At 41.6% G+C, this 26,805-nt stretch overlaps 1 protein-coding gene across 7 annotated transcripts in view; it reads right to left on the reverse strand.

The window, feature by feature from the left end:
• The window catches only part of tpk1 (thiamin pyrophosphokinase 1), a 148,852-nt gene that overhangs the window by 86,266 nt on the left and 35,781 nt on the right, over window positions 1-26,805 (reverse strand). For all 7 annotated transcript variants that reach the window (XR_004634545.1, XM_034706635.1, XM_034706632.1 and 4 more), the window contains one exon: window positions 22,522-22,591. Coding sequence is in view for 6 of the 7 variants with exons in the window: in XM_034706635.1 (XP_034562526.1) it covers window positions 22,522-22,591 (70 nt within the window). In the remaining variant the exon portion in view is untranslated. The remainder of the gene's footprint in view (window positions 1-22,521; window positions 22,592-26,805) is intronic.

Genomic DNA, 26,805 nt, shown 5'->3' on the forward strand with positions numbered 1-26,805 from the left:
ATCAGGGAGGTGTTTGAAGTTTAAAGCATGTTTGGATGTGAATCAGCTGTTAAAGGTGTTGCGCACAGCGGAGACGCTCAGCTGGAGGCTGCGGCTGTGCGTCAGGTCTCCACGTGCGCTTTTTAAAAGAGGATCAATACAAAACTGCTGCCAACAACAACACGGACACAAAGGTTGACAACTTTAAACAGGACATTTCCCACCTTTGGATACAAAGGCAACAGACAGGTGGGAAATTCAGGTACGCAACGTTTACAGAGCAGCAACATCAGAGCCATCTGGGCTTTTCTCCAGCGGGACTGATTATGACCCAGTTGCGCTCCCGGCTGACACCTGACCGAATACACATGTTTATTTTTCTCAATAAGAATGAGTAGACAGAAAACTGGACACTGTGAGTCTGAAGTACTTTTCTGTTTGTATTATGAGCCTTCACTTTATAAGATTATGTCCGCGGAGAATATTTTAATGAGCCTGATCGTTGATATTCTGCGTGTCAAACGTGTGCCCGTATTCAATCCCGTCAGTTATATGCATTTTGTTGCTGTAGAAAATAAAATTTAGGGGGAAAACAACCTATTTGGCATTGTTTTTGACGTAAGAATAATAATGTTTTTTTATTATCAATTAATCGATAATTGATCGTTAACATTTCCAAAAATCGATCACGGAAAATACTTAAAATGTACATCCCTACTTGGAACATGTTTGTACCCTTCTCCTGACTGATACCTTTCAACAAGGAGATCCCTCTGCTGCTTTGGAAGCTCTCTGTGGACCATGGCTTTTGCTGAGAGATGAAACTAAGGAAAAGCCATGAAAATCCTCCTAGAACAGCTGATCATTATTGGGATAAATCAAAGTCACTTTAAATTATGACAGGTGTATACTGACTACTATTTGTCATGAGTTTGAATGTGATTGGTTAATTCTGAACACAGCCACGTCCCCAGTTATAAGAGGGTGTGTACACTTATGCAACCACATTATTTTAGTGTTTTATTTTTCATTCTTCCCCCTAAAATATTATAATATTTTTTCAATTGAACTGTGCATGTTATAGGTCACATTAAAGGTGGAAACAGTTCTGACATGAAATATCTTGATCTCGTTTTTTAACTTCCCAAAACCTGACATTTTAACAAGGGTGTGTAGACTTTTGCTATCCACTGTATGCTTTTTCATAGTTTTGATGTCTTCAGTATTAATCTACAATGTATCAAAGAATTAAAATGAATACAAACCCTTGAATGACTGGTAGTGTATATTTATCTTACTCTTATTTCATTTTTAAAAGTATATGTATCATTTTTTTATGCAACCACCCCATCAGGAGATAGATTATACCTCTATGGCACTTTTCAGACAGAAAAACAGTACATAATGAGCTGTGTGATTACAGTAATTATTAATTCTGACAGTGCTTTAAATTAGGATTTAAAATATAAACAGAATCAAACTTTATTTTAATAAGAGCACAGGTGCTCACTGATGTAGATGAAGTATAAAAGCTCTGTTTTTGACCAACAGTACATGTATATAATTATAAAACTGACAGCAGATCAGAGAGTAGATTAAATAAATCTACAGCCAGTAAACCTCTCCATGGCTTGTGACTCCTCTCACCCTCTCAGAAACACGGCACCGTTATCACACAGTGTAGAAATAAAGAATAGTTGTTAACCACATAAACCTGGAAGAAACAGCGTGTTTAAACATGCAATCAAGAGGATTACAACTGCAAATTTAACCAGGCGGGAGGTTTGGGAATATTTGTGCATGCAGGCTCTGCACTCTGAATACAAATGTCTGTGTACTTCTTTCATCAAACATACAGCTGTGTTTGGAGGAAACTTGCATTCCCTGGACGGAGGAATTAACAAGGTCTATCGCAGATATCAGTGAAAACAGCCTAAAAATCTCCCAGCCACGACTGAGGAGAACATTCCTGTCGGAGAGAGACCGATAGCTCTCTGTTTATTCCATTTGGATGTGCATGTGTGTGTGTGTGTGTGTGCGTGTGTGTGTGTGTTTATGTGTTTGGAGCAGGACCACGCAGGGATGCAGTTGCTGCTATCTAGAGGCATTAACAGGTCTGACATTACGATTTCATGCTTGGTTGGGTTGTGTGGTTGTTTGTGTTTGTATGTGTGAGTATGTTTGTGTGTGTATGTGTGTGTGTGTGTTGGTGTTTATCTGTGTGTGTGCGTTTCCAGCGAGAGGCGAGAGCGATGTTCCGGTCGGTTGAAGAAAGAGATACAGAAGGATTATTCCCTCCTTCCTCCTCCTCCTCCTCCTCCTCCTCCTCGCTGTTCCCATTTACACCAACAAGATACAGCAAGACAAACAGAACGGCAATTGTATCATGCACACACACACACACAAACACACACACACACACACGCCTTGCACACACAACGACTACAAAAGCATGCATAAAGACAATCAAACACCAGCCTACCTGAGCCGGGCCCGGAATATAATCCAGGTAAAAAGTTTCATTGTCTACACAAACTCATTCAGAGGCACAAAATAACACACACACACACACACACACACACACACACACTTGAACACACACACGCACACACATATGCACAAGTCTTAAAGTATAAACACATACGCATATACACACCTTTAAAAACACCGCCATTCAAAAGTAACCTTCAAGTGATGGATGGGATAAGACCTGACAATGGGCCCAACATGAGCTTTACACACACTTACACACTTACACACACTTACACACACACTTACACACACACTCACACACACACACACACACACACACACACACACACACACACACACACACACACACACATTCAATTGTGACCTGTGTGCATGACTCCATCGGCTGATAGTAATTGACCAGGCGAGACTCTAAATTCTGTGTTTGTGTCTGTGTGTGAGCGTGAATGCTGTTTGTGTGTTATGTGTTGTGTGAGTGTGTGTTTGTGTGTTGTGTGTGTGACAGTCTTCACTTCCACATTAATATTAACTGACACTTTAATTTGGATGGGAAATAGAGCATTTTACCGCCGGTTTGTCTGAGTATCTGGTGGCGGGGATGGCTGTGTGACCTTTGCCTGTGTTTGTGTGTGAGTGTATATTTGTGTGTCTATTAGCCTGCTTTTGCGTCCCACTCTGCATCCTCTATCCTTCTTTTTTCCCTCCTCCTCTCCCCAATAAACTCTCTCCTCTGCATGCAGCCCTCCTCAGACCCTCTTCCAGGCAAGGGTTATTTCCGCTCTGTGGTACTTACTATATTCAATCTAACGGCTTCATTAAAGATCAAAATGAAAATCATTCTTCTGGCTTTGTCTTCACCTCCACCACGTCTACTTCTGTTCCCATCAAACCCTGGTGTGAACCATCCATATGACCACTTCATTACAACAACATGCAGTGTTGTTTATATCCTCCCTCACATCTCTCATTATCATCTGATTAACAGCACGACAAACACTCTTCTCCTCTTCCTCGTCTCTCCATCACTTGTGAGATGTGGAGATGTGGCTCTGATTACTCCTCTCAGACCTCTCATCTCCCAATCAGAGAAGGAGAGCTGCTGAAGAGAAGGGGGGCTTATTTTGGATGACATCATTAATGACCTAAATACATAAACAAGCCACAGCAGAGCACTTCGACATGTTGGGCTCTTAGACTGCTGTGAACATGAGGTGAATTTCGACCATAGACTGTATAAATAATGGACGTAGTATCCATGACTTCATACATCTGTTCCTGAGCGCTGTTTTGAAGCCAGGCGGCGGCAGCCATATTGGTTAATGTGGAACTCAACCAGTCATAGTTTGACGTAAAGAGGCGGAGTTTAAGCCTCCTAGCCAACAGCTATGTGTTCCCGACGTCAGTCATGTCCTTATTTGGGCAAAAACTTGTAATCTTAATATCTTCTAAACCATCGCGTTAGAAATAAATTAACCCCCCGCACAGTGTGGGCCGATGGAGAAATTAGCTACGTAGACCCAAGCTGGTTTTTAGAACCAGGCTGTAAACATGTTTATTTCTGCTACAAAGATCATCTATTTTTGAATGGGTGTGTGTGTGGTTTCCGGTGTTTCTGCAGCCAGCCTCAAGTGGATGCTTGATGAATTGCAGTTTATAACACTTTCGCATGGGCTTCGTATTTTGAGACCGGAGGTTGCCGCTTGATTTCCAATGCTAGCTTCTCTACACTGGCTCCCAATAAAATGTAGAATAGAATTTAAAATCCTTCTTTTAACCTACAAAGCCCTTAAAAATCAGGCACCTTGTATCTTAAAGAGCTCATAGTGCCCTATTACCCCTCTAGAACTCTACGCTCCCAACATGCAGGCTTGCTAGTTGTACCTAAAATCTCTAAAAGTAGTATGGGAGGTAGAACCTTCAGTTATCAGGCCCCTCTCCTTTGGAATCATCTACCAATCAGGGTCCAGGAGGCAGACACCCTCTCCACTTTTAAGAGTAGGCTTAAAACTTTCCTTTTTGACAAAGCTTATAGTTAGAGCTGGATCAGGCTTGAACCAGCTTTTGTCATGCTGCTATAGGCCTAGACTGCCGGGGGAACTGGCACACTGACACACTGGGATCCTAGCTCACCCCCTTCCCCCCAACCCCTTCATCACTTACTTTAACTCTGCCTGTCCCATTAAAGTTACTAACCATAGACCTTTCTGGAGTCCCTGAGCTCCCTTGTCTCGTAGATTCCTCTGAGCTGCCGTAGACGTCCTCCTGCTGTGGACGATCTGGACTCCAGCTGATACGGACGTGCTGGACTCCAGCAGCAACAGCTTCTACGACTCGTCTCATCACTATCACTTCTCTCTCTTACTCCCCTCTATCTGTCTTTCCAGACCCAACTCGGTCGAGGCATGATGGCTGTCTAACATGAGTCTGGTTCTGCCTGAGGTTTCTGCCTGTTAAAAGGAAGTTTGTCCTCACCACTGTAACTAGCTAAATACTGCGATGTGCAATGCTCATGATGGATTAAGGTGAGGTCAGACTGAGTCTTACCCTGTCTTGAAGTTGGGTCTCTGTTCATAATTTGACATAGTGTGGTCTAGACCTCCTATGTTTGTAAAAGCGTCTTGAGATAACGTTTGTTGTGATTTGGCGCTATACAAATAAAGATTGATTGATTGATTGATTTCGACCAAGAGTTTCAGGGTCTTTTAGACCCCAGAACTACTTTTTTCCGAACTAAAAGTTTCCTGTGCCCCCATTGTTGTCTGTGCTGGAGAAAAAAAAAAGTAAATGCACTACACCACCAGACCAGTAGAGGGCAGTAAAACAAAGACGAATGCCATTCATCACAGATGACACCATAGAAGCAGACGGACAGGCAGGTATCATTATGAACAACACAACAGTTAGCCTGTTAGCATGAAGAGACTCAGCTGGCGCTGTTTTAGATGGTGCTATATTTCATCACAGATGGATTCACTGAATCAACACGTGAGAGGAGATAAGCTCGAGTAGCAAAGACGTTTCAACACGGCTTTAAAATCCTTTTAACTCAAAAAACTGTGGCAGAGATCGGCCGGTGTTTTGGTTTTAACAGCGACCCTGTTAACTGGAGACTCTCAGCCGGATGCATCCCTCATAAACGTCTTTAGACGATCATTAAATATCTGATGAGGATATTTTGAAATCTTAATAAAAACAAAACTAGTTTGCATTCCCAGGAACTCCCTCTGTGTTTCAACAGCTGTGTAAACTCCACAAACACTGACACGTTCAGCTGAAGGTCTCCAGTTTACAGGGTCACTTTTAAAACCATAACACTGGGAGAGAGGCATTCGTGGTGGGCTGAGAGAAGACTACTGTTACAAGCTGCTAAATCAAGAGAATCACAGCTTCTTCTTTTGAGAAGTACACACACCTACAAAAAAGATAGAACAAATAAAAACTAATGAAAGAAAGAGAAATCAAGTGAATCACAGATGTGTGTGATGTTATTGTGGACGGAGGGCGGAATAAAAACACTGCGGTTAATATACCAATCAGTGCCCTGCCCCCCGAAAGTCCTGCGACCTTTGAAAAGTACTACCCCCCTAGCAGGGGCTTTTAGGGGGCAGATTATCTACCCCCGTGCAAAATTTAGACCCTGGGTCCACCGGTCGAAACGCACGTAGTTCAGGGGTAAGGTTCTGGATGTGAGTGTAAAGTACAAACTCAAACAAACACCATGAAGTCTGGATGATTGACAGCCGGTGTTTGATTTGGTGTAACTCAAGTTTTTACATTTACAAGAGAACACTACGCACATTGTTTGTAAGAATCTGGTCCCATCAGAAAATAGCGTGATGAGTCATTTGTCTGATTATAACCTTGTGTGGTCGTGAAATAATGACTGTCATCTTTCAGAGGGAGCGTGCTAAGCATGGCGCGGCAAACCCTCAAAATGAAGTGGGCTTGTGTTTATAGTTGACATGTTTCTGACAAGGCAGAGGAGGCCAGCAAATCCTGTTTTCCACATCAGACAGCTTGTTTCTTTTAAATATGAACTCAGTGATTTCTTAACGTAGGTCAGGGATTCTCATAGTGTGAGACCGGGGCTGTAGGATAACAATAAATACAGTGTTCTGTAGTTTGCAGCATTCAACAGTTTCCAGCATTCAGCAGAACAGGCCTGGTAGAAATAGAATATAATATTCATAACTATGTTAAAATCTGTGTAAAATCACCTGAATATGTTATCCTTTTGTTTTGGATAACTAAAGATCAGGATAAACTTCATCGTCCCCTGAGGGAAATTCATTAGGACAACAGTACCACTCGAGGCTACAATCACATTTCACACATCCACCAGACTGCTACTTAGAATGAGACTTTTATATTTACAAAAGAACTGGGTCCCCTTCCAACAAGGCCGCCATCTTGCACCGCCATGTTTCTACAGCAGCACAGAACGGACAAACTAGTAGCAGCCACACACGTCTATGTATTCAGTGGCTGGAAGACAAAAAAGAAGAGAGTGATATGATAAAAACTTGACAAATGGAGTTTCATACTTATCATGCACCTCAGGAGCTTCTTGTTCTTAAAGGCCACCGTTTATTCTTAAACTCCAACATCAAGAGCGGCGAGCAAAGGAGCATTTCAATCGAGAATCAGACCGCTAAAAATTGCTAATGATTACCTGGCTGTCTCACTGATCTTCCGGTTGTATAAGATGCTTGATACTGATTGGCCAAAACCACTTGACGACAGTTATTAACTTTCACTAACATGAGCAACTCCAGAGACAAACTGATCACATGTCAAATCAATCCACGGAAAAGAGTTTAGGCACATTTAGCTTCTGCTTGTTGACACCATAGACCGTAAGGTGAGGGAAAACTGTTAGCTTCTGTCAGCATCACATTGGTAAACAATGTGGCTAAAATATTAGGTTGGATTAGCATGCTTATGCGGCAGGCTAAACAAAAAGGATATTTCCATCTTGGCTCCTGTCCATCAATATGATGAAGGAGCAGAGCAGGTGAGAGAAACTTTAGGTTAGCGATCTTTACATAGAAAGTTAAACCATGAGCGGTGGTGATGATAGCAGCAGGGTTCAAAGTTGTGACATTAGTTTCTTTTTAAAGGTGTGTGAACCACAGAGTAGGGATGGGTACGATTACTCGAGTACTCGCCGTTGACCCCATTATTCGAATAGCATTTTGTTACTCGTGCACCTGGCAACATAACCTGAACTCATACAGCGTTACATGTGTGACCATGTGCTTTTTGTTTTCGCCTAACTGAATATACTAGGTAGGAAAATAATTAACGGGATATTAACGTTTGACTTCTTCGGCCACGGCTTCAGCTTTTGAACACACCGAGCCAGATTTCAGCAAAAACAACTGTTTTACGGCAACCACGGCAACACTTTAGGAACATATTATTCCACTGGAAGCGAAAGCACAACAAACAGAACCGTCTGCGACACCTGCAGCATGTCAGTTATAAAAAGTAATGTCTGGAAGTGCTTTGAAAAAACGATGAAGTTAATGTGCAGTGCAAGATACAGTATGTGGCGTTAAGCTTACATACCATAGAAACACTAGTTTGATTATTAACCACATGCACTTAAAGCACAAGGAGAAAACAGCGGAGACAGATAACAGGCAGTCTCGCATCACGTCTTTTGCTCGCCCTGTTATCACACGTCGTTGTGATGAAACCAGAGCAGAGAAGATTAGCCTGATGATAACCAAAGTGGTAAGTGGAGATATGCTCCCATTAAGTTTTGTGGAAGGAGAAGGCTTCAAAGAGCTGATCGCGTTAGTCGAGCCAGAGTACAAGCTACCATCACAGAGAACAACAGCTATGAGAGTGGAAGAGATGGATGAAGAAAAGGCAGCAGAACTTACTACAACTCTGGTCTGGTAGCTCCGTGTACGACGGACTTTTATTTATTTATTTTTGTTTATGGTTAAAAAAAAATACTAAAGTACTCAAGTAATCGTTCATTAGGAAATTTGAGTAATCGATTACAAGGATGACGGTAAATTCCCATCCCTACCGCAGAGCTCAGAGAAGGAGAGCTGAATGAGGACAGTTTCATGTTCAATCCACCGCAACAGGCAGAGAAGAACCCATCACCATGGAACGATCACTGACGAGGAATCACTGGGACTATTTTTAAAAACTGTAAACATAAATCATTTAAATCAATAAAATCATCTTTAATCAATGTTTTTACCAACGTGTCTGTATCTTAGGTAAGGGTCTTGTCTCACCCTCTCAGGATTGTATTTCCCATAACCATTTTCATGCATTTTGTTGTCTGACACATTATTCCATGTATATGTATCAATACTTGTTAGCACTACTTTGCAGTTATTAGAGTCACAGATATCTTGCAAGATTTAATTTGATCAGAGTAGTGTGGTTAAAGGTTTGGTGAGTCCTAAGGTAACCTATGCTGTGTCACACCTGACTCAAATCCCAAATCCTCCTTCTGATCAGCTGTTTGAAAAAGCTGGACGTGAGTTTTCCAGCAGGTTACAGAGTTTACTCAACATGTCTAACACTGGAATCTAAAGAAGTTAAAGCATTTTGTGTTAGAACTTCCAAACTGGGGCGCTGTTGGCCTAGCGGTCTAAGCGCCCGACGTATAGAGGCTATAGTCCTTGTCGCAAAGGTCGCTGGTTCGACTCCCGGCCAGTCGACCATTTGCTGCATGTCTTCCCCCTCTCTCTTCTCCCACAATTCCCGTGGGCAAATTCCATAAAGGCAAAAAAAGCCCAAAATTATGACTACAGGAAAAAAACAAATAATAACTTCCAAACTGATATTTACTGTTGACTTCTTGGTTTCTTTAGCAAACAGTAGGATAGTTACAGCTCACTAATGTGTTAGAGTCATGCAGTTTGCAAGGTTGAAAGGTGCAAAGTTGCATGCAATTTCTAATCATCTTGTTTTACAGTGCTGTGAAGCTAGGTATAAAAAATAGCCAATCAGTGCTAACAGTGATCTCAATATGTCAAATTAACAGGATGTTGCTGACAGAGCTTGCCTGCATACTGATATATGAGCGTCTTATTGGAACAATTAAAAAAAATCACCTCTTCGCCCGTGGGTAGTTGAAAACTGAGTCTTGATTCTTTCATCACACAGTGACCCGGTGATTTGTGGTCCACAGTGTCTAATCCCAAAGTTAATCAGTGCAATGCCTGTGGGCCGTCAGACTAATAATCAGATGTAGTCATAGCTCACGCTGCTCATCTCCAAAATACACACGCAAGATTACTTTATTAACTCTCAGGATTACTCCCAGTGTCTCTAACTGAAGAGAGAGACAGAGATGTCGTTTGAACTTTACTTTAAACAATTCAGATACAATTAACTTTGCAAAATGCAACAACAGCACAACACAGCTTAAATGTAAGACCCCTGTTCCCCCTGCTTACCAACTCTACTGAGCGAATCAATTTCCCACGCAGAGTCATTACACAGAGGGGAACTTCTCATTTATCCAGCTCCTGTTGGAGTGTAACAGCAGAGCGTGTATTGAGAGGAAACCAGGGTTGAAACAGAAGAAGTAGTCTGCTGTGAGCTTGTTGTTGAGAAAGAGTTTTATTTGCAGACTTCTCTTCTGCTTTTAGGCAGCCTCACATCTTAATGGAGCGTCTGGCATCCCATTTTAATCTGTCGGACCAGCTGCTTATGCTGATTTTACATTTTCTTACTGGGAGAGTCCAGCAGGTCTTTGTAAATGGACAAATGTCTAAGACATGTATATCTAACACAGGTTCAACTCAAGGTTGTGTGCTGTCACTATTGCTGTTCATCATGTACACTGACAGCTGCAGGTCTTTGCATGAGAACAAGTTCCTTGTTAAGATTTCTGATGACACTGTCCTCTTGTGGCTGCTCCATGGTTCAGAGTCCGACCATGGTCCTGATACTTGACTTTGTTACATGGTGCAATGACAGCTACCTCGATATTAAGGTCTCCAAAACTAAGGATATGAATATTGATTTCAGACACAATACTGAGCACAATGTTAGTGTCATTCACGGGGAACATGTACAGACTGTCGAGTCATACAAATATCTTGGAACTGTGTTGGATTCTAAATGGAAGTTTGATGTCAACATTAGGGATGTGAGGATACACTCAACCCAAGATTCGATTTGAATCCTGATTTTTGGTTCATGATACAATTCACTCACGATTCTCTAACGGTTTAATAGAAAACTGTATTGAACTCAAAATTTAAATAACTATTATTTTATTTGAATTCTGAGATATGGACAGTTGCAGTATATATTTTTTCTCTTCTATTTCTTTGTAAACAAAGTAATCCTTTTCATTTTTAAAGGTGACATATCATGCAAAAAGGACTTTTTAATGGCTCTCTACCTGAAATATGTGTCCCTGGCATGTCTACAAACCCCCCGAGAATGAAAAAAATCCATTCTGCCCCTGTTCTGATTTCTCCACCTTTCTGTAAATGTGTGCTGAAACCAACCGTTTCAGTTTTCAGTGTTTTTGTTACGTCACAACAATATCCGGTCTGTCACGGAGTCAGAGCTCAGAGCTTGTTCAGCCCATAGACTCTATAAAATACAACTCAACTCCTCCTCAGTTTTTCATTCCCTGCACACGTGTGCTAACAAGGAGCTTAGGAGGGAGGCATGCTAGTTGTAGGCTGTCTTAATAAACACAAAGGTCGGTTTTACTCCCCACGTCTGCAGATTTGAAGATCTAGTGGATGATTTTTATTTGTCATCGAAAAGTGCTAGCGCTAGTTAGCATAGCTACATAGCTACTTGTCGTAGCTGTAGCTGTAGCTGTGTACCAAGATACACGTTGACATACTGATAAATAAAACAACAAGAAACCCTAAATCTGTGACCAATCCTTCAGAAAGGTCCTGCTGCCTTTCTGGTAGAGGTTGGTTTTACTCCCCAATTCTGCAGATTTGAAGATCTAGTGGATGATTTTTATTTATCATGGATAAGTGCTAGCGCTAGTTAGCATAGCCACATAGCTACATGTTCGTAGCTGTGTACCAAGACACATGTCGACATACTGATAAATAAAACAACAAGAAACACTAAATCTGTGACCAATCCTTCAGAAAGGTCCTGCTACAGGCGCCTCTCAGGATCAGATTCTGGATCAGATTCAGAGGGTTGAAGTAACGCAATCTCTGAGCAGCCGTGTATATTCAGCTAAAATGTAAACATTAGATCAACGTGCTGGAGAGCCCAGGGCACATCCACTTCCTGAGGGGGCGTGGTCAGAGAGAAAACAGAGTGATCTGAGGAGAGCTGAAGAAGAGGGCTTTTCAGGCATGCCAAAATCTGATTTCAAAGTGTTTTTTTGAACATAAACTTTAAAGACATGTTTTGGGGACCTCTTAGACCAATATACATTGGTGAAAAAAGCCTGATATGTCACCTTTAAGGTGTGTTGTAACTCAAATAAAACCACTGCACACTTTTTTTCAGCAACTTGCAAAAAAATCTAAAATCACCGTACAAAAGTACTTTGCTGGAAAATTTCAGAACAATTATAGAGAAATGGAAAGTGAATAATTCCCAAATGAAAGTATTAAATATTAAAACAAATAAGGTCAATCTCTTTAAATTAGGGATGTAAATTTCAAGTATTTTCCGTGATCAATCTTTGGAAATGTTAACGATCAATTATGGTTTAATTGTTAAAACACCGTGAACGTTTTCCATGTCAAAAATAATGCCAAATGCATTTTTTTCACCTAAATCAAATTTTCCTTGACGACACAATGTATTTCACTGACGGTATTAAACAGCTAAGGATCATATTGAGGTATTCAAAATGTTAACACGCTGAATATCAACGTGAGGAGCAGGTTTATAAATGGAGTCTATCGTCAAAAGAGGATTTACCTGTTGAGAAAGCTGAACTCTTTTAATGTCAGGATTTTAAGTAACTTTTATAGTTCTTTTTATTTAAAGTCTGTTAACCTTTTCTTTTATCTGCTGGTTCAATGGATCACCCATTAAGGAGAAGAACAGCCTACAGAGCACTGTAAAGGTTTGCTCCAAGATCATGGGAATTAAACAAAGAGACTTGTGATCCCTCTGGGAGAATCAGGTGGTGAAGAAAGCTAAAAACATTATCAGCCAGTCATTCCATGTTCTTTCTACCGAGTTCGTACTGATGCCTTCAGCTTGCTGTTTTTATGCACCCTTGAGGAGAATTAATCGTTACTCCATCTGCTATCAGGCTTTTAAACTCAGACGGTAGTCATTTAAGTCATTTTAAATAACATTGGTATGACAAAGTTGATTATATTGTCTTTTAATCTTTGTCTTATCTGACTGTTATTTATCACACTTCATATTAACTAAATTAAGTTATTGCTGTCCTTCACAGACCCTCTGGTCTCATATACTGATCTGGTGCTTGGCTTGTAGCATGTATAAATGATGGATGTGTTCTAAATGTTAAATGTTGTATGGTAAACTATACATGAATTGCCCTTCTTGGGATCAATAAAGTCGTCTGCATCTGAATCTGAAGAGTGAAAGCAGCAGCTGTGGAGAAACTACTGAAATCAAGACTAACAGTTACATTACATATTAATACAAAACACCTTCTGCAGGATGCTGCAATATCTAAATCAAAGCTTTACCATCATGTTGTGGAATGATTCAACACATTTGTGATTCATGTAAGATCATTTCTATCATCACTGACAGCATCCAGGAAGATTAGCTGGTCCACGACCGATCAAACCCAGCCCTCTTTAATTTGCAGTCTAATCCTCTTTACTGTTGGTCTGTGCCCTTGTTTTTAGGTCACACAATTCCCGATACCCCAGCCGTAAAACAGCTCTAATGATGTGCAGATGTGATTACAGTGTATCTGAGGGCAGCTTCTGTGGTGATAGCAACACAATTAAAGCAGTGTGAAACAATATCTTAAACAATTATGAACATGTCAGCTTTAGACAACCACAAATCAAGACAACTCATATGAAGTCAAACAGATACCGTGCTATTTCAGGCCTGCGGGTTTACTATAATCCTCATGCAGAGACGTCGGCCTGTCTGGGGAACATTAAAAAAATAAATGTGCAACATGTAAATGAGAAAACATCAAGTGACAGACAAATGGAAAGAGAGACTGTCAGAGATATCTCTAAGTCCTGTAAAATAAGTAGTCTGCTTGTTGACAACTTCATTTGCAGAGGCTGACGGCATTATCTTCTCCAAACCAAAATACACACACAATGCTGACACCAGCGTGCCTCCGAAGTCTCCTCCATATACACACACGCTCAGTCCAACACTGACATATTAAAGCGTCTGCATCTTCAAGTACCTCCACACACACACACACACACACACACACACACACACACACACACACACACACACACACACACACACACACACACACACACACACACAGCTGAAAATGTAGGGACTGTGTTTGTGTACAGTTATCTCCTCCTACAGTCAGCCTCGTCTCGCCCTGTTCATCCGTCTCCTGACTCCTTATCCTCTCAGAGGATGAAATTACACGTACAAATTAGACAAAATGGAATCTCCATTTAGAAAGAGGGCTGATACGGGGTTAGGTTTTCAGATAGACCGAGGGGGGGAGGACTCAGCTCTGATGGAATGTCAGAGCTTTCCTTAAACAGTATTAGTTACAAGTACAACTCAGTTATGAGACTAAAAATGGTCATTCTGCTAAAATATGTAACGAGTGGTTGTTTTATAAGTGTAAGAAACAGTGCATACCTTTTACTGATGGGAGATGGTAATTTCTAATTCCTCATAAAGCTATATCACTTGAAAAGATGTGCTGTTTTATTAAATATCAACACAGTGATTCAGTTGTAGCCACAGGCCAGGTGCCGAACATAATCACCAAAATAATATGCAGTACATTTCATTTCAATGTCTGAGCCTCCAGTGAGATACTGCTTTTAAAAGTGATGTTCTGGCATCGGACTTCCATCAGACCCGCTGTGGTTCCATCTCCGTGCTCTCTCGTCCGTTAACACCCATCGGCTGAGTTTTCAGAACGCAGCACAGAGCAGGACCACCGGACAGCTGGAGTCGTGATCGAGGTTTTCCCGCAGTAATTACTGAATCAATGATTCTCCTCCTCCTCTCCTCATCCATGTTGTCTTTCTGGTCCTCTGAAAACCTCTGACCCTATGACTCCAGGCCTGGCTCCGCTCATCATGACGGTTTGTTGTTGTGGTTAAGTGAAATACGATCTGGTGATAACACAGAGTGTTTTATTCTGAAAATTAAGCAGATGTATTCATTTTGTTTTGGTGCCCGACTTCCTGTCCCGCTCCATCTGCTCTGTTGAGATTGATGCGTCGTGCTCCAGCATCTGGCAGAAATAGAAGTCCTGCGTATCTGATCTGGAGGACCCCGACCTGCCGGATCAGATACGCAGCCAGAACGCAACGGAGCGGATCCAGTGGGAGTTAACACATTGACTAGAGGTCTTGACTAGCAGGTCGGAGCCCTCCAGATCAGACACACAAGACTTCCATTTTTGTCCACAACTCATCTCAAGTGCATTTTCTGATTCTGTCGGGTTACAAACCTCAAACTGGAAGTCTCTAATCATCAAATGTTTATTATGTTATATATGAAAGCATGTCAATGATTAATACTGCTTTTTCCCTGATGACTTCACAGGAAGTGATTATAAACAGCTGATTCAGAATAATTCGACAGGACGGAAAGATAAGATTAATGATACAGAGGAATGGTGTGCATGGACGAGAACACTAATTGAAGTATATTTATGACAATTTCATGTAAGCAGTATGTGTGACCTAGATTCATATAGAATAAATGAATACATAATGAAAAACAGATTAATCTGATAAAACTTATAGAGATTTTCTGTAAACATATGTTTCTATCAAACACATCCAGTCCAGACATCATTAAAACAAGCGGTAAATGATATCTGAATGGATATATTAGGATGTTATGTGAACTATGAATCAGAGCTCTTTGTCTGCTATCATGCCATACATTTAAATAAGTGTCACTGGACTCATCAGGAGAGGCAGAAAGCCTTAACCTGACGCTCTCCCTCCTCTCTTTATGTCTAATAACTATCATTACGGCTGTTTTGACAGAAAATTACACGGCACCTCTCTTTCAACTGTAGGAGGCTGTCCGCCCCCTCGCTTCTTGTCTCAGTGCAGGAGACGGTATATAGGCTGACCGGAGACTTTATTATCCTCATTATATTCGGATGAAAATAAGCCGTCGCCAGCAGACATGAACGACTATACGCGGACATGTCGCATAACTTATTTAGGTCATTGCTTTTGCAGAGATTGACATCATCTGTGTTTGTAAAAAAATCCCTTTTCTCCCCCTTTGAAAACACCACAACAGTTTCCAGATACTGTAACAGAAAGAGCCATGGTTTTTCCAAAATGTGACTGACACCTTCACAGCTCCAGCTGCAGTGAATGCGGTCAAAGCGATGTCAAAGTGTGCAGACTGTAGAGAACTTTTGCTTCCTCCTCTTCTTTAAAACCGAATGTTGAAAGCCGACGCGCTCCCCTGCAGTGAGCCAGCACAATTTGTCAGCAGAACTTGCAGAAGTTCAGGGGGGAGGGTGATCTTTTTTTATGAGTCAGTTGACATGTAAGCTAAAGTTTTGATGTGAGGACCTCTCAGCAGGCTGTGATCTGCTTGTATCCGACGAACAAAGAAGCCCACTTTTGATATTTTTGAACCTACGCTTTTCACTGTCATGTTTGGGGAGGAGAGAAATGTCCCAGTAACTGTTTGACTCATGTATAATTTGTGGAGAAAGAGTGAGCCCTGAGATATACACCCACACACATTAGCAGGAGCTGACAGAATGCATAACAGCACATACAAACTCAAACACAGGCGGGACTCCACCATCACATCTCTAAAGAAAGAAAATCAAACATGTTGAAAGTTTAGCTTCTTTCTTTATCTCTCATTATTTCCCCTCTGTGATTACACGGATCTGCTGCTGTCTGTGAACTCATAAATCTTAGCTTTGATTGATCACTTGTATTTTCCTCTGCCTTCCTCCCTTCCTCTTCCTCTCTGTAGTCCATTAGTTATGGTAATGTTAGGTTAAATACATCTTAACTTGCTGGTGATTGATTTACACTTTCCCACCCATAAACATCACCTTCTCTTCTCCTCTCCTCTCTCCTCCTGTCTCCACCCCTCTCTGTATAATGTATAACTTTGTGCGACAGGACGTAGAGGGAGGCCCGGCTGTCAGATGCACTGTGCAGGCTGCTGACAGAGCTCGGACTGGGGGGTCAGAAGATGAATCTGCTGTGTCACACCAGCAGACAGAATTGTGATCGATGCCTCAGCCAGCAGGCTGAACATGCTCAGACTCCCGCTCCGGGAGAGAGAAACCTGACTGCGTTTGATTTGGAAATACAATGACAAGAACACGTTGTACATGCTTGTAGACACACAGAGCATGCAATGGCTTTACTGTAGCAGTAAGGACCTCATATCTCCACTCAGTCTGACTTTTTGCATCCTCTTAATTCACTCCCAGTGTTTCACATTTTTCAGGCACGGTGGTAAAATGATGGTGGAGGGTTTGTGTCTGCATTAACATTTTTTGGTGTTCATTTCTCGTGCACCACAAGACCTTTGTTTGGTGATTTCTAAAGATGAAGTTAAACAGTAGGAGTATTGATGATTTACTTATTGAACACAAATAACTCAAAAATGGAGCGCAGCCTTAAAAGGTGACATATCAGGCTTTTTTCATCAATATATATTGGTCTAAGAGGTCCCCAAAACATGTCTTTAAAGTTTATGCTAAAAAAAACCCCATTGAAATCAGATTTTGGTCTGCCTGAAAAGCCCTCTTCTTCAGCCCTCCTCAGGACACTCTGTTTTCTCTCTGACCACGCCCCCTCAGGAAGTGGATGTGGCCTCGGCTCTCCGGCACGTTGATCTAATGTTTACATGTTGGCTCTGTATACACGGCTGCTCAGAGATCACGTTACTTCAACCCTCTGAATCTGATCCAGAATCTGATCCTGACGGAGAGGCGCCTGCAGCAGGACCTTTCTGAACCATTGGTCACAGATTCTGTGTTTCTTGTTGTTTTATTTGTCAGTATGTAGACGTTTGTCTTGGTACACAGCTACAGCTACGACATGTAGCTATGTGGCTATGTTAACTAGCGCTAGCACTTATCCATGATAAATAAAAATCATCCACTAGATCTTCAAATCTGCAGACGTGGGGAGTAAAACCGACCTCTGCCAGAAAGGCAGCAGGACCTTTCTGAACCATTGGTCACAGATTTAGTGTTTCTTGTTGTTTTATTTGTCAGTATGTCAATGTGTGTCTTGGTACACAGCTACAGCTACTGCTACAGCTATGTGGCTATGCTAACTAGCGCTAGAACTTTTTCATGACAAATAAAAATCATCCACTAGATCTTCAAATCTGCAGACGTGGGGAGTAAAAGCGATCTTTGTGTTTCTTAAGACAGCCTACAACTAGCATGCCTCCCTCCTAAGCTCCTTGTTAGCACACATGTGTGCAGGTAATGAAAAACGGAGGAAGGGTTCAGTATTATTTTATACAGTCTATGGGCTGAACAAGCTCTGAGCTCTGACTCCGTGACAGACCGGATATTGTTGTTACGTAACAAAAACACTTAAAACTGAAACGGCTGGTTTCAGCACACATTTACAGAAAGGTGGAGAAATCAGAACAGGGGCAGAATGGATTTTTTTCATTCTCGGGGGGTTTGTAGACATGCCAGGGACACACATTTCAGGTAGAGAACCATTAAAAAGTCGATTTTGCATGAGATGTCACCTTTAAGGCTAGTTCAGGCAAGCAACTCGCTCTGCACTGATCATCCTCTCTATTAGCTGATCTCCACATCCTCTCATTCTGTGCTCTATTTAAGCTTCAGGACTTCCTGTCTCTGTCTCAGCCTCTGCCTTACCAGTGCTCCTGCTGCATGCAAACTTTCAACCCCACCTCCATAGCAGAATCCACCTGTAGGCTCCAGGGGGGTTAGTCCTATCTCTTTACTCCCCATGTCTCACTATAAGTAGCTCTGTGAGGAGTAATGAGGTGCCTATAGACGCCAGACACAAATAGACAGTAAATATGATAGACTTTTAATTTGATGCAAACTCTTTCCAGGCATGGTGTGTCTGTCTCCAAGCTGATCATTCATGTTATGTTGAACCATCACTGATTAATCATGACATGTTTTAAAATAGTATTATATTAAAGACAGTTCTTGTTACTAGACCAGTGTGTTTTCTTTTCACATTGACAAGTTTGGACCACAACCTTCCTGCAGTCTTCCTCAGAGGAGTCACGTGATGTTGTTGTCACTTGTCGACCATGCCCCCTGTTGACATCATGTAAGCCCCTTCATCCCAGATCACTGTCCTCTTGGCCCGCTCCAAGTTCTCTACAGCCTCCCGTATCCAATGCTGGGATCTGTTGCTCTGGGAGTGGATTACTTTGGCTTTTTTCCCTAGCAGTGATCTGAGATGACTGATTTAAGTAGGGATGGGCAATTCTTTTTAGAATATTCGAATATTCGTTCACTTTGTAAAAATCAAAGAGTAACTTCAAATAATTTCTCATTTTAAAAGTAGAATTTTTCATCATGTTTTATTTGATTGTGATTTTAATTTTAAACCACATGTTCGTTTTATCACCAAAACAGCCTTTTATCATTTAAAGAACATTTCTATACTGAGGCCGTTTCTCTCTCTGAGCGACACAGAGAGACTAATGCACGCTTTTATAACCAGCAGGCTGGACGACTGCAATGCTCTCCTTTCTGGTCTTCCAGAAGAAGAACACAATAAACAAACTGCAGTTAATACAAAATGCAGCAGCTAGAGTTTTAACGAGGACCAGAGGGAGAGCACACATTACGCCTATTTTAAAATCTTTACATTGGCTGCCTGTTGCTTTTCATATTGATTTTAAAATTATTTTACTAGTTTTTAAGGCACTGCATGGCCTTGCACCAGACTACAGCTCAGAGATGCTTTTAGTGTATAAACCAGGAAGACCTCTCAGATCCTCCGGCTCCTCTCTTTTAGCTGTTCCTAAGAGCAGAACTAAAACATTTGGTGATGCTGCTTTCAGGCATTACGCTCCCAAACTATGGAACAGCCTGCTGGAGGATCTGAGAGGCGCTGATAGAGATATTGAGACTTTTAAACGTAAACTAAAAACGTATTTATTCAGTCTGGCTTTTATGTAGGGTTAAACAATTTTATTACCCACCTATTACTATAATATTGATTTTAACTGTTATCTTATTCTATTTTTATGTATTTATTCATTCATTTATTTAATTTTTATTTATCTACTCAGTTTTATTGATATTTTTAGCCTTAGTTTTATTTTTCAACTCTTATCCTTACCTTTTTAAATGTATTTATCTTAACTATTTTTATTCTTAAAGCTGCTGTGAGGAACTTTTGATTTATATCAATTTTGGCGACTCCTTGCGGACAAAGTGAAACCTCTTATCTCTTGTTCTGTACGCGAAAAAGTAGATTTTTCAATAAAAACTCACCCTAATGTATTTCAACTGCCAGATTTACCACTCAATGTGATTATTTGTCATAAAAACAGCCAAAAAGGGGTGTTTCTAAAGCCAAATGTCAATCATTTGGTCTGACACCTACACCTTCTGAGTGGTTTAAGGCATTAAAAATAACAACAGAGAAGGTATCAGTGTTGTTGTTTATGGTTTTGTTTGCTTTTGAAGGTCATAAAGAGGCATCAGTGTTGGTTTCAGTCTGTTTCTCAGCTTGTTAAAAACTCCTCACAGTGCCTTTAATTTTGATGCTTTAACTTATTTTAATTACACATATTTTATTCTGGTGTGCATTGGTCTCTATTTTATTTTATGTTGTTCTTATTTTTAATTTGTATTCTTATTATTTTTATTATTATCATTATTATTATCTTCCCCTAATATGTCTTGCCATTGTTTCATTTCTGCTTCTTTCTTGTTTTCAATCGCTGTAAAGCACTTTGGGTTGCATTTGATCGTTTTTACCGGTGCCTGGTTGTAATACGGTATTCCCGCCAGGCGGTGGCTACAGAGCGTCTTAAAGCTGTTTGGTAACCGCATTAAAGCTGGGGTTGGTAGTCTCGGAAAACTAGCATGAATTTGAATGTAGCATTTCCTCAGGACTCTGTCTAACCCCCCCCCCCTAACTGACAGTTAGTGAAGGCATCAGGAGAGGTGAGTGTGTGAGCAGGAGAGAGGAGAGACAAGAGGAGAAGTTCTTCATTCATTCAAACATTGATTGTTGTTTTGTTGGTTGGCGTGATCACGGCCGACAGTAAGCGGTTATTAAAACTCAACGTGTTCACGAATCGGCTCGTCATCCCTACAGCGTCCGGACGGACTCTACCGTACATCTACATTTCTGCAGGACTTACTAAATGTCATTCATTCTTCTGCTTGTCAGAGCCCCCGTGGTGAGAGCTTTTTAGACTCTGATCCGGACTACAGTCCTGAGCAAAGCACCTCATCGGGTCAGAGGGGACAGGCCCGAGGTGGAGCGAGAGGGGCAGTCAGTAGAGGCAGGGGAAGCAGAGGCAGGGGACGGGGACTCGGAGTGCACGCCGGGGAAATGTACGCGCAGGAGGCGGGCAGAACGGCAGGACGGGATTTGAATGGTTTAAAATTTTGGGTCCCAAAAAACGGTGATTGGTTGGTGTTTTCCCAGGTTTACTCCGGCTGTAGATAGCAGCTTTTTTTTCGCTCTTTTTTAAGAACACATCATGTATTGATTGCCATCAGGACATAAAGATCATTTTAACCAGTATAACAAAAAGTGTATCTAAATCTGACTACCAACCCCAGCTCTAAGTAACAGAAGAAGAAGAATGCCAACTGCATTAAATAGCAAAAGAAGAAGAAAACATTAGTGACAATCATGGCAATTTTCTCTGTTTCTGAATCTCACACCACTTGACATGTACTTCCAGAGACTGAGCATGACTGAAACATGTAAACACACGCCACGCTGCGTCACAGAAACACCGATGTAAAGAATCTACTAGCAGCACCTCGTCCTACTGCTAGTTAACACGACTGCCACACAAAACGGGCTGTTAATGGGACAGATGTTGTATTTTGGCTTGAAATGCTCATCCCTAACTTTAAGTTTTGTCTTAAGACTGTTGTGGTCATTCTGCCGCTTCAGGTAGAACGACCAAACTTCAATAAATCAGCTGACAGACAAGTCACAACAACATCACGTGACTCTTCTGAGGAAGACAGCAGGAAGTTTGTGTTTCAAACATGTCAAAGTAAAAAGAACACACAGGTCTAGAAACAAGAACTGTCTTACTGTGGTGTAAAATACTGAAAGTCCAAATGAGACAAACAGTAGCAGATCCAAGATAACACCTTGTTTCTACAGGTACGTATGAAATCCATTCGTGTTCTAAGGATTAAGCGACCTAAACGCCATGCAGACCTCCTCAGTCATGTTCTAATGGTTGTTATGACGACAGAACTGGAAGAACATGCTAGCATCCAGACACGTGGCGACACATCCACCACCCCACCATGACAAAACACACACTCATGTTCACACTCTGGGTGTTAATGTGAAAGCCTCAACACTTGAGGGACACGGTGAACCCCAGATCCATCTCTGTCCCGACAGCAGTCCTCCATTAGCCACACGCTCACACAAATGCTGCTGCAGAGTGCACACACACACACACAACTTTGTGAGAAAGACACACACACACACACACACACACACACACAAAAGGCTAATGCATAAACAGGGTGCATTTTCTCAACCAGGACACACAGACACACGTATGTTACCAAAAACAGAGGGGGCATGATAACACGGTGATTGAGTGTGACACATTGTTTCACTAACAGTATGCACTTTAGAGTGTTATCATCTCTAACATAATACTTTTTCAGAGGAAGACATGTTAGAGAAATCAAAATGAGCTGATGTAAGTGGAGGAGAAGCTCACCTGTCTCTGGCTCCAGCAGTTATGTCATAGAGATGATTGGCAGCTCCATCAGCACATGCCCGCAGGAGAGCTGCACAAAGACAGACAGAGAGTTTCTATAGTTAACCAGGCTGATGCTACGACACTGGAGCTTCTATTAACAATAACTGAAGTCACATTTCTGCCTTTTAGAGCTCAAACCAGGAGTTTTATCTGGTTATGAAACAGACTGAAGTAGAGAAACTGGATGTGCTTGAGTTTAAAAATGTTCAAATTCAAACCAGAAGAGATTTATCTGCAAATGTACAAAATCACTTCAGCTACAACCACGTTACTATTACATATGACCCACTTTAAAGCACTATAAGTCATATGTAATGTCATACTAAACCAGGCCACACCTCTCCACACCTTTTTTTACACTGCATGTTCAAGATGACACGGTTATGCCTCTGTGAAGCCAACAGGCTCCAAAAACATGGATGGTACAACAGCTTCCTGGTGACTTGCTGCAGAATAGGTTATCAAGTCCACCTCCTCTTTTATCACAGATGGAACATGGGTCAAACTTGAAAATTAAAATACAAGCAGATTTACGTGATGAGATGTTAAAGCTGCTGTTGGTAGGAGTGGTGTAAAAAACTTTACTTTTTTTCTGCTGGGTTTGGAGAAAAGGTCATAATGCCCATCAGTACTCATTGGTAAGTGGAGTAATTTGAGACTATTGCAACATCTCTGTGTTTTCCAATGCCTTAGTATCAAGCAATGTTATTATTCCCCTCGTTCCCGTTATGACGGACCAATCAGAGCTAATCTCCAATCCTCTGTCCTGATTGGCAAAGGGGTGGCCCTTAGTACGTCCTTCGATTGGCTATGAGTCGGCGTGCCTTACAGGACCAGAGAGGGGAGGGAGGCTAAGATGAAATTTGGTGGGGATTGATAGTGTTGACATTCAAAGTCCCTCTCTCTTAACAGATGTTTACTCCATGACTACAGCAGCTTTAAGTTGTTATTAGTTATTCAGTATTATTACCCTGCTTTCTTACTGAACTTCTGGTTGTATAAGATGCTTGATTTGGATTTGTCCAAACCCCTGGACGATGGTTATTAACTTTCACTAACATGATCAACACCAGAGACAAACTGATCACAGGTCATGTCAAATCAATACAAGGACAAGAGTTCCATCACATTTAGCTGCTGCTTGTTGACACCGTAGACCGTAAGGTGGGGTAAAGCCCTTAGCTTCCATTAGCATCAAAACAATGTGGCTAAAACGTTAGCTTCTGTTAGCATGCTAAATCAGCAGAGCCCCCGTGGTGAGAGCTTTTTAGACTCTGATCCGGACTACAGTCAGGGGAAGCAGAGGCAGGGGACGGGGAGTGCACGTCAGGGAAATGTACGTGCAGGAGGCGGGCAGAACGGCAGGACGGGATTTGATTGGTTTAAAATTTTGGGACCCAAAAACAGTGATTGGTTGGTGTTTTCCCAGGCTCGCTCCGGCTGTAGATAGCAGCTCCTTTTCACTCTTTTTAAGGAACACATTATGTATTAATTACCATCAGGACATAAAGATCATTTTAACCAGTATAACAAAAAGTGTATCTAAATCTGACTACCAACCCCAGCTTTAACGTGCACTGGAGTTAGTTACTGACGCAAACCAGTTGAGAAACAGACAGCCCCAAATGGAACTTGTTAAGCCGTGTGAAGTCGTGTCTTTAAGGTGCCGTGGCCATTGCCTCCGTTTTTTGGGCTGGGAGCACCTATCTTCTATTCGAACCCAATGTGATTCGGCATTTCCAGCACTTAGCATTCTCAACATGAAAACGCCCTAAGCTGAATGCTGAATTTGTCGCAGCGCCCTTAGTTGAAAAAGATCAACTTTTGATCACCGACCAATCGGAATCAAGAAGAGGCAGGACTTCTGAAACCACTTTTATCTCCAACTGCTAATGTTAAGACATAATTCCTATCCCTATTTTTTACAGTTTATTTGCAGTGGGACAACTTTTGTGACCTAGCAATAATAAACGCTTGTGAGAAGCGCTCTGAAACTGAGATCATGGGCGATCCCAGCTCAAAAAACGGCAGCAGAAGACACAGCACCTAAGTTGTGCCACCAACTATTTTCACTTCTGAATGACCAAAGGAAGGTTGTTGTGACAGAGCTTTTACACACACTGCAGTAAAGCCAACATTTTCACTAAATATATTTCAAAACCAGGAAGAAAAATTGCTGGTGTAACAGTCAGGGACTCCATATCACACATGGAATAACATCCAAGGCTACAACTAATCAATCCTGTATTTCTCTTTTCCTCCAAAAAGGAGTCAGGGACTTTTTTAAATTTGTTTTTGAGTGAACCTAAGGCTTCTGTGGCTCGCTGGCTTGATTCCTAAAGGCAGCACATGCAAAGCAGCAACTTTTTAAAAACATTTAGTATTGATAAATGCTCAAATAAGTGCCTTATAAAAAAATAAAGTTATTACACACTGGCATAGAATAATTGATTTTCAAGGGTAGAGGATGTTTTAAGCGAGAGAGCCCTGACATTTGTTATTTTTTTGGAACATAAAACCCAAAGAACTCACACATTAACCCTAATCCTATTATGGTTGAACACTTAAGTGGTAGTGAAAGGAACAGAAAGTGAAAGAGCACTTCACTTCTCTTAAAAAACAGACAAGTAAAATGGTTACTAGCTTTTAAAATAATTCTCAAAATAAGATGCAAACTATTTGCAAATGTATGCTCTTCCATGGCCTCTGTTCATTTGAACAGAGTGCTTTTTTTGAGAGAGCCCCTTTCTATTTGAGGGTGTTGTGATGCACACAGGGGGAAAACTTCAAAGGATCAGCTGTAGCTTTCTACTTTCACCTTGTTTAAATCCAACTTAAGCCGGCACCAAAGAGACGGGCAACCGTGGTGCACTTGTTTGAGTTGGTTTTCTGTCTCATCAACGGTTTTCTTTGTTCTACGGCGTCTACAAACCCATCAATGACTGTTCCCATATAGTGCAGGTCTACTTCACATATGATCTGGTGTGTTCATGCAGGCACTCCATCTGTGAAAGTCTATTTCAGGTCCAAATAACATGTCACCTTGAAAGGAGTTCTTTTTGTTTGCCACTTTCTTTCACACTCATTCCCTGTGTTATCATGTGCTCTTTGTACACACTGGGGTAAACCCTGGGCGGCCTTCAGAGCAGACTGACCTCATAGCATTGTGCGCTTCAGTCAGTGGCCAAATCTGTAATTGGTGGCCGTGTAGTGCTGATAAAACTCAACACAACCCGACACAACACGCCAAGCACCGATTCAACAATGTAGCACCTAATTTATTTCAATGAGGCTCCTGCACTCCGGGGTACAGGGACAGGGTCATCCAACAATGAAATCTGAACCTCGTTCAACTTTTCTCCAACACATCAAGTATTGCTCGGCTCTTGCCAATATAAAACCTGCAAGCAAGCACACTTTCTTGGTAGATTGCTTGGAACCTGTACAGCATTTTTTGACTGAATATCCAGGGAGGAGAAAATGTTTGCTGCTGAGAGAGCTGTTGGGAGCAGCAGTCTCTCTCTCTCAGCACTCAGCACTGGGTTTATTTGTGTTTTGGTGAATATAAGCAGTACTCTAATGAAGCCAGGGTTACCCACAGGTCTGTACAAGTGTCTGGTGAACTTCTCTTGTTGCCACACATACATTTAGTTTACATTTATTGTTTATTGTCAATTAATCAATCTTTATTTTTATAGCGCTAAATCCCAACAAATGTTATCTTCAGACTCTTTGCAAACAGAGCAGGTCTAGACCGTATTCTATGTTCTATTGTTAACAAAGACCCAACATCAAGGAGGGATAAGATCAAGTCCCATCTTACAGACAGGACTCAGTTACCCCTTTCCAACCGAGGCAGTTTCAGGGCCAGTTCAGAGCCAGTGCTCAATTGAGAACCAGTTTTTTGTGTTTCGCCTGCGAGTGAACCGGCTCCCGGCCGGGAAACCGGTTCCAGAGCGGCTCCAAGTCTTTGCTGGTCTAGAACCGCGAACTGTTTACGAAAGGGGCACAAACCTAACGTGTTTCCGCCATTGTCCTGCAGCCAAAAAATAAAAGAGACTAATGGATTCCAAGTCAAAGCAGTGGTCGTTGAGGAGATAAGCTGCCATTATCCGCCATTGTTGCTGTTGTGAGGGAAAGTTTTTGCTAGCACTGTTGTGAAAAGCGGTCACGTAAATCTGACATCATGATGTGCCTCTTCCAGGGGCTCAAGGAGGCGGAAAAAACAAACGGGTGTCGTGT

The sequence above is a fragment of the Notolabrus celidotus genome, chromosome 17 (genome assembly GCF_009762535.1).
Source record: "Notolabrus celidotus isolate fNotCel1 chromosome 17, fNotCel1.pri, whole genome shotgun sequence".
In the NCBI taxonomy this organism is placed as follows: Eukaryota; Metazoa; Chordata; class Actinopteri; order Labriformes; family Labridae; genus Notolabrus; species Notolabrus celidotus.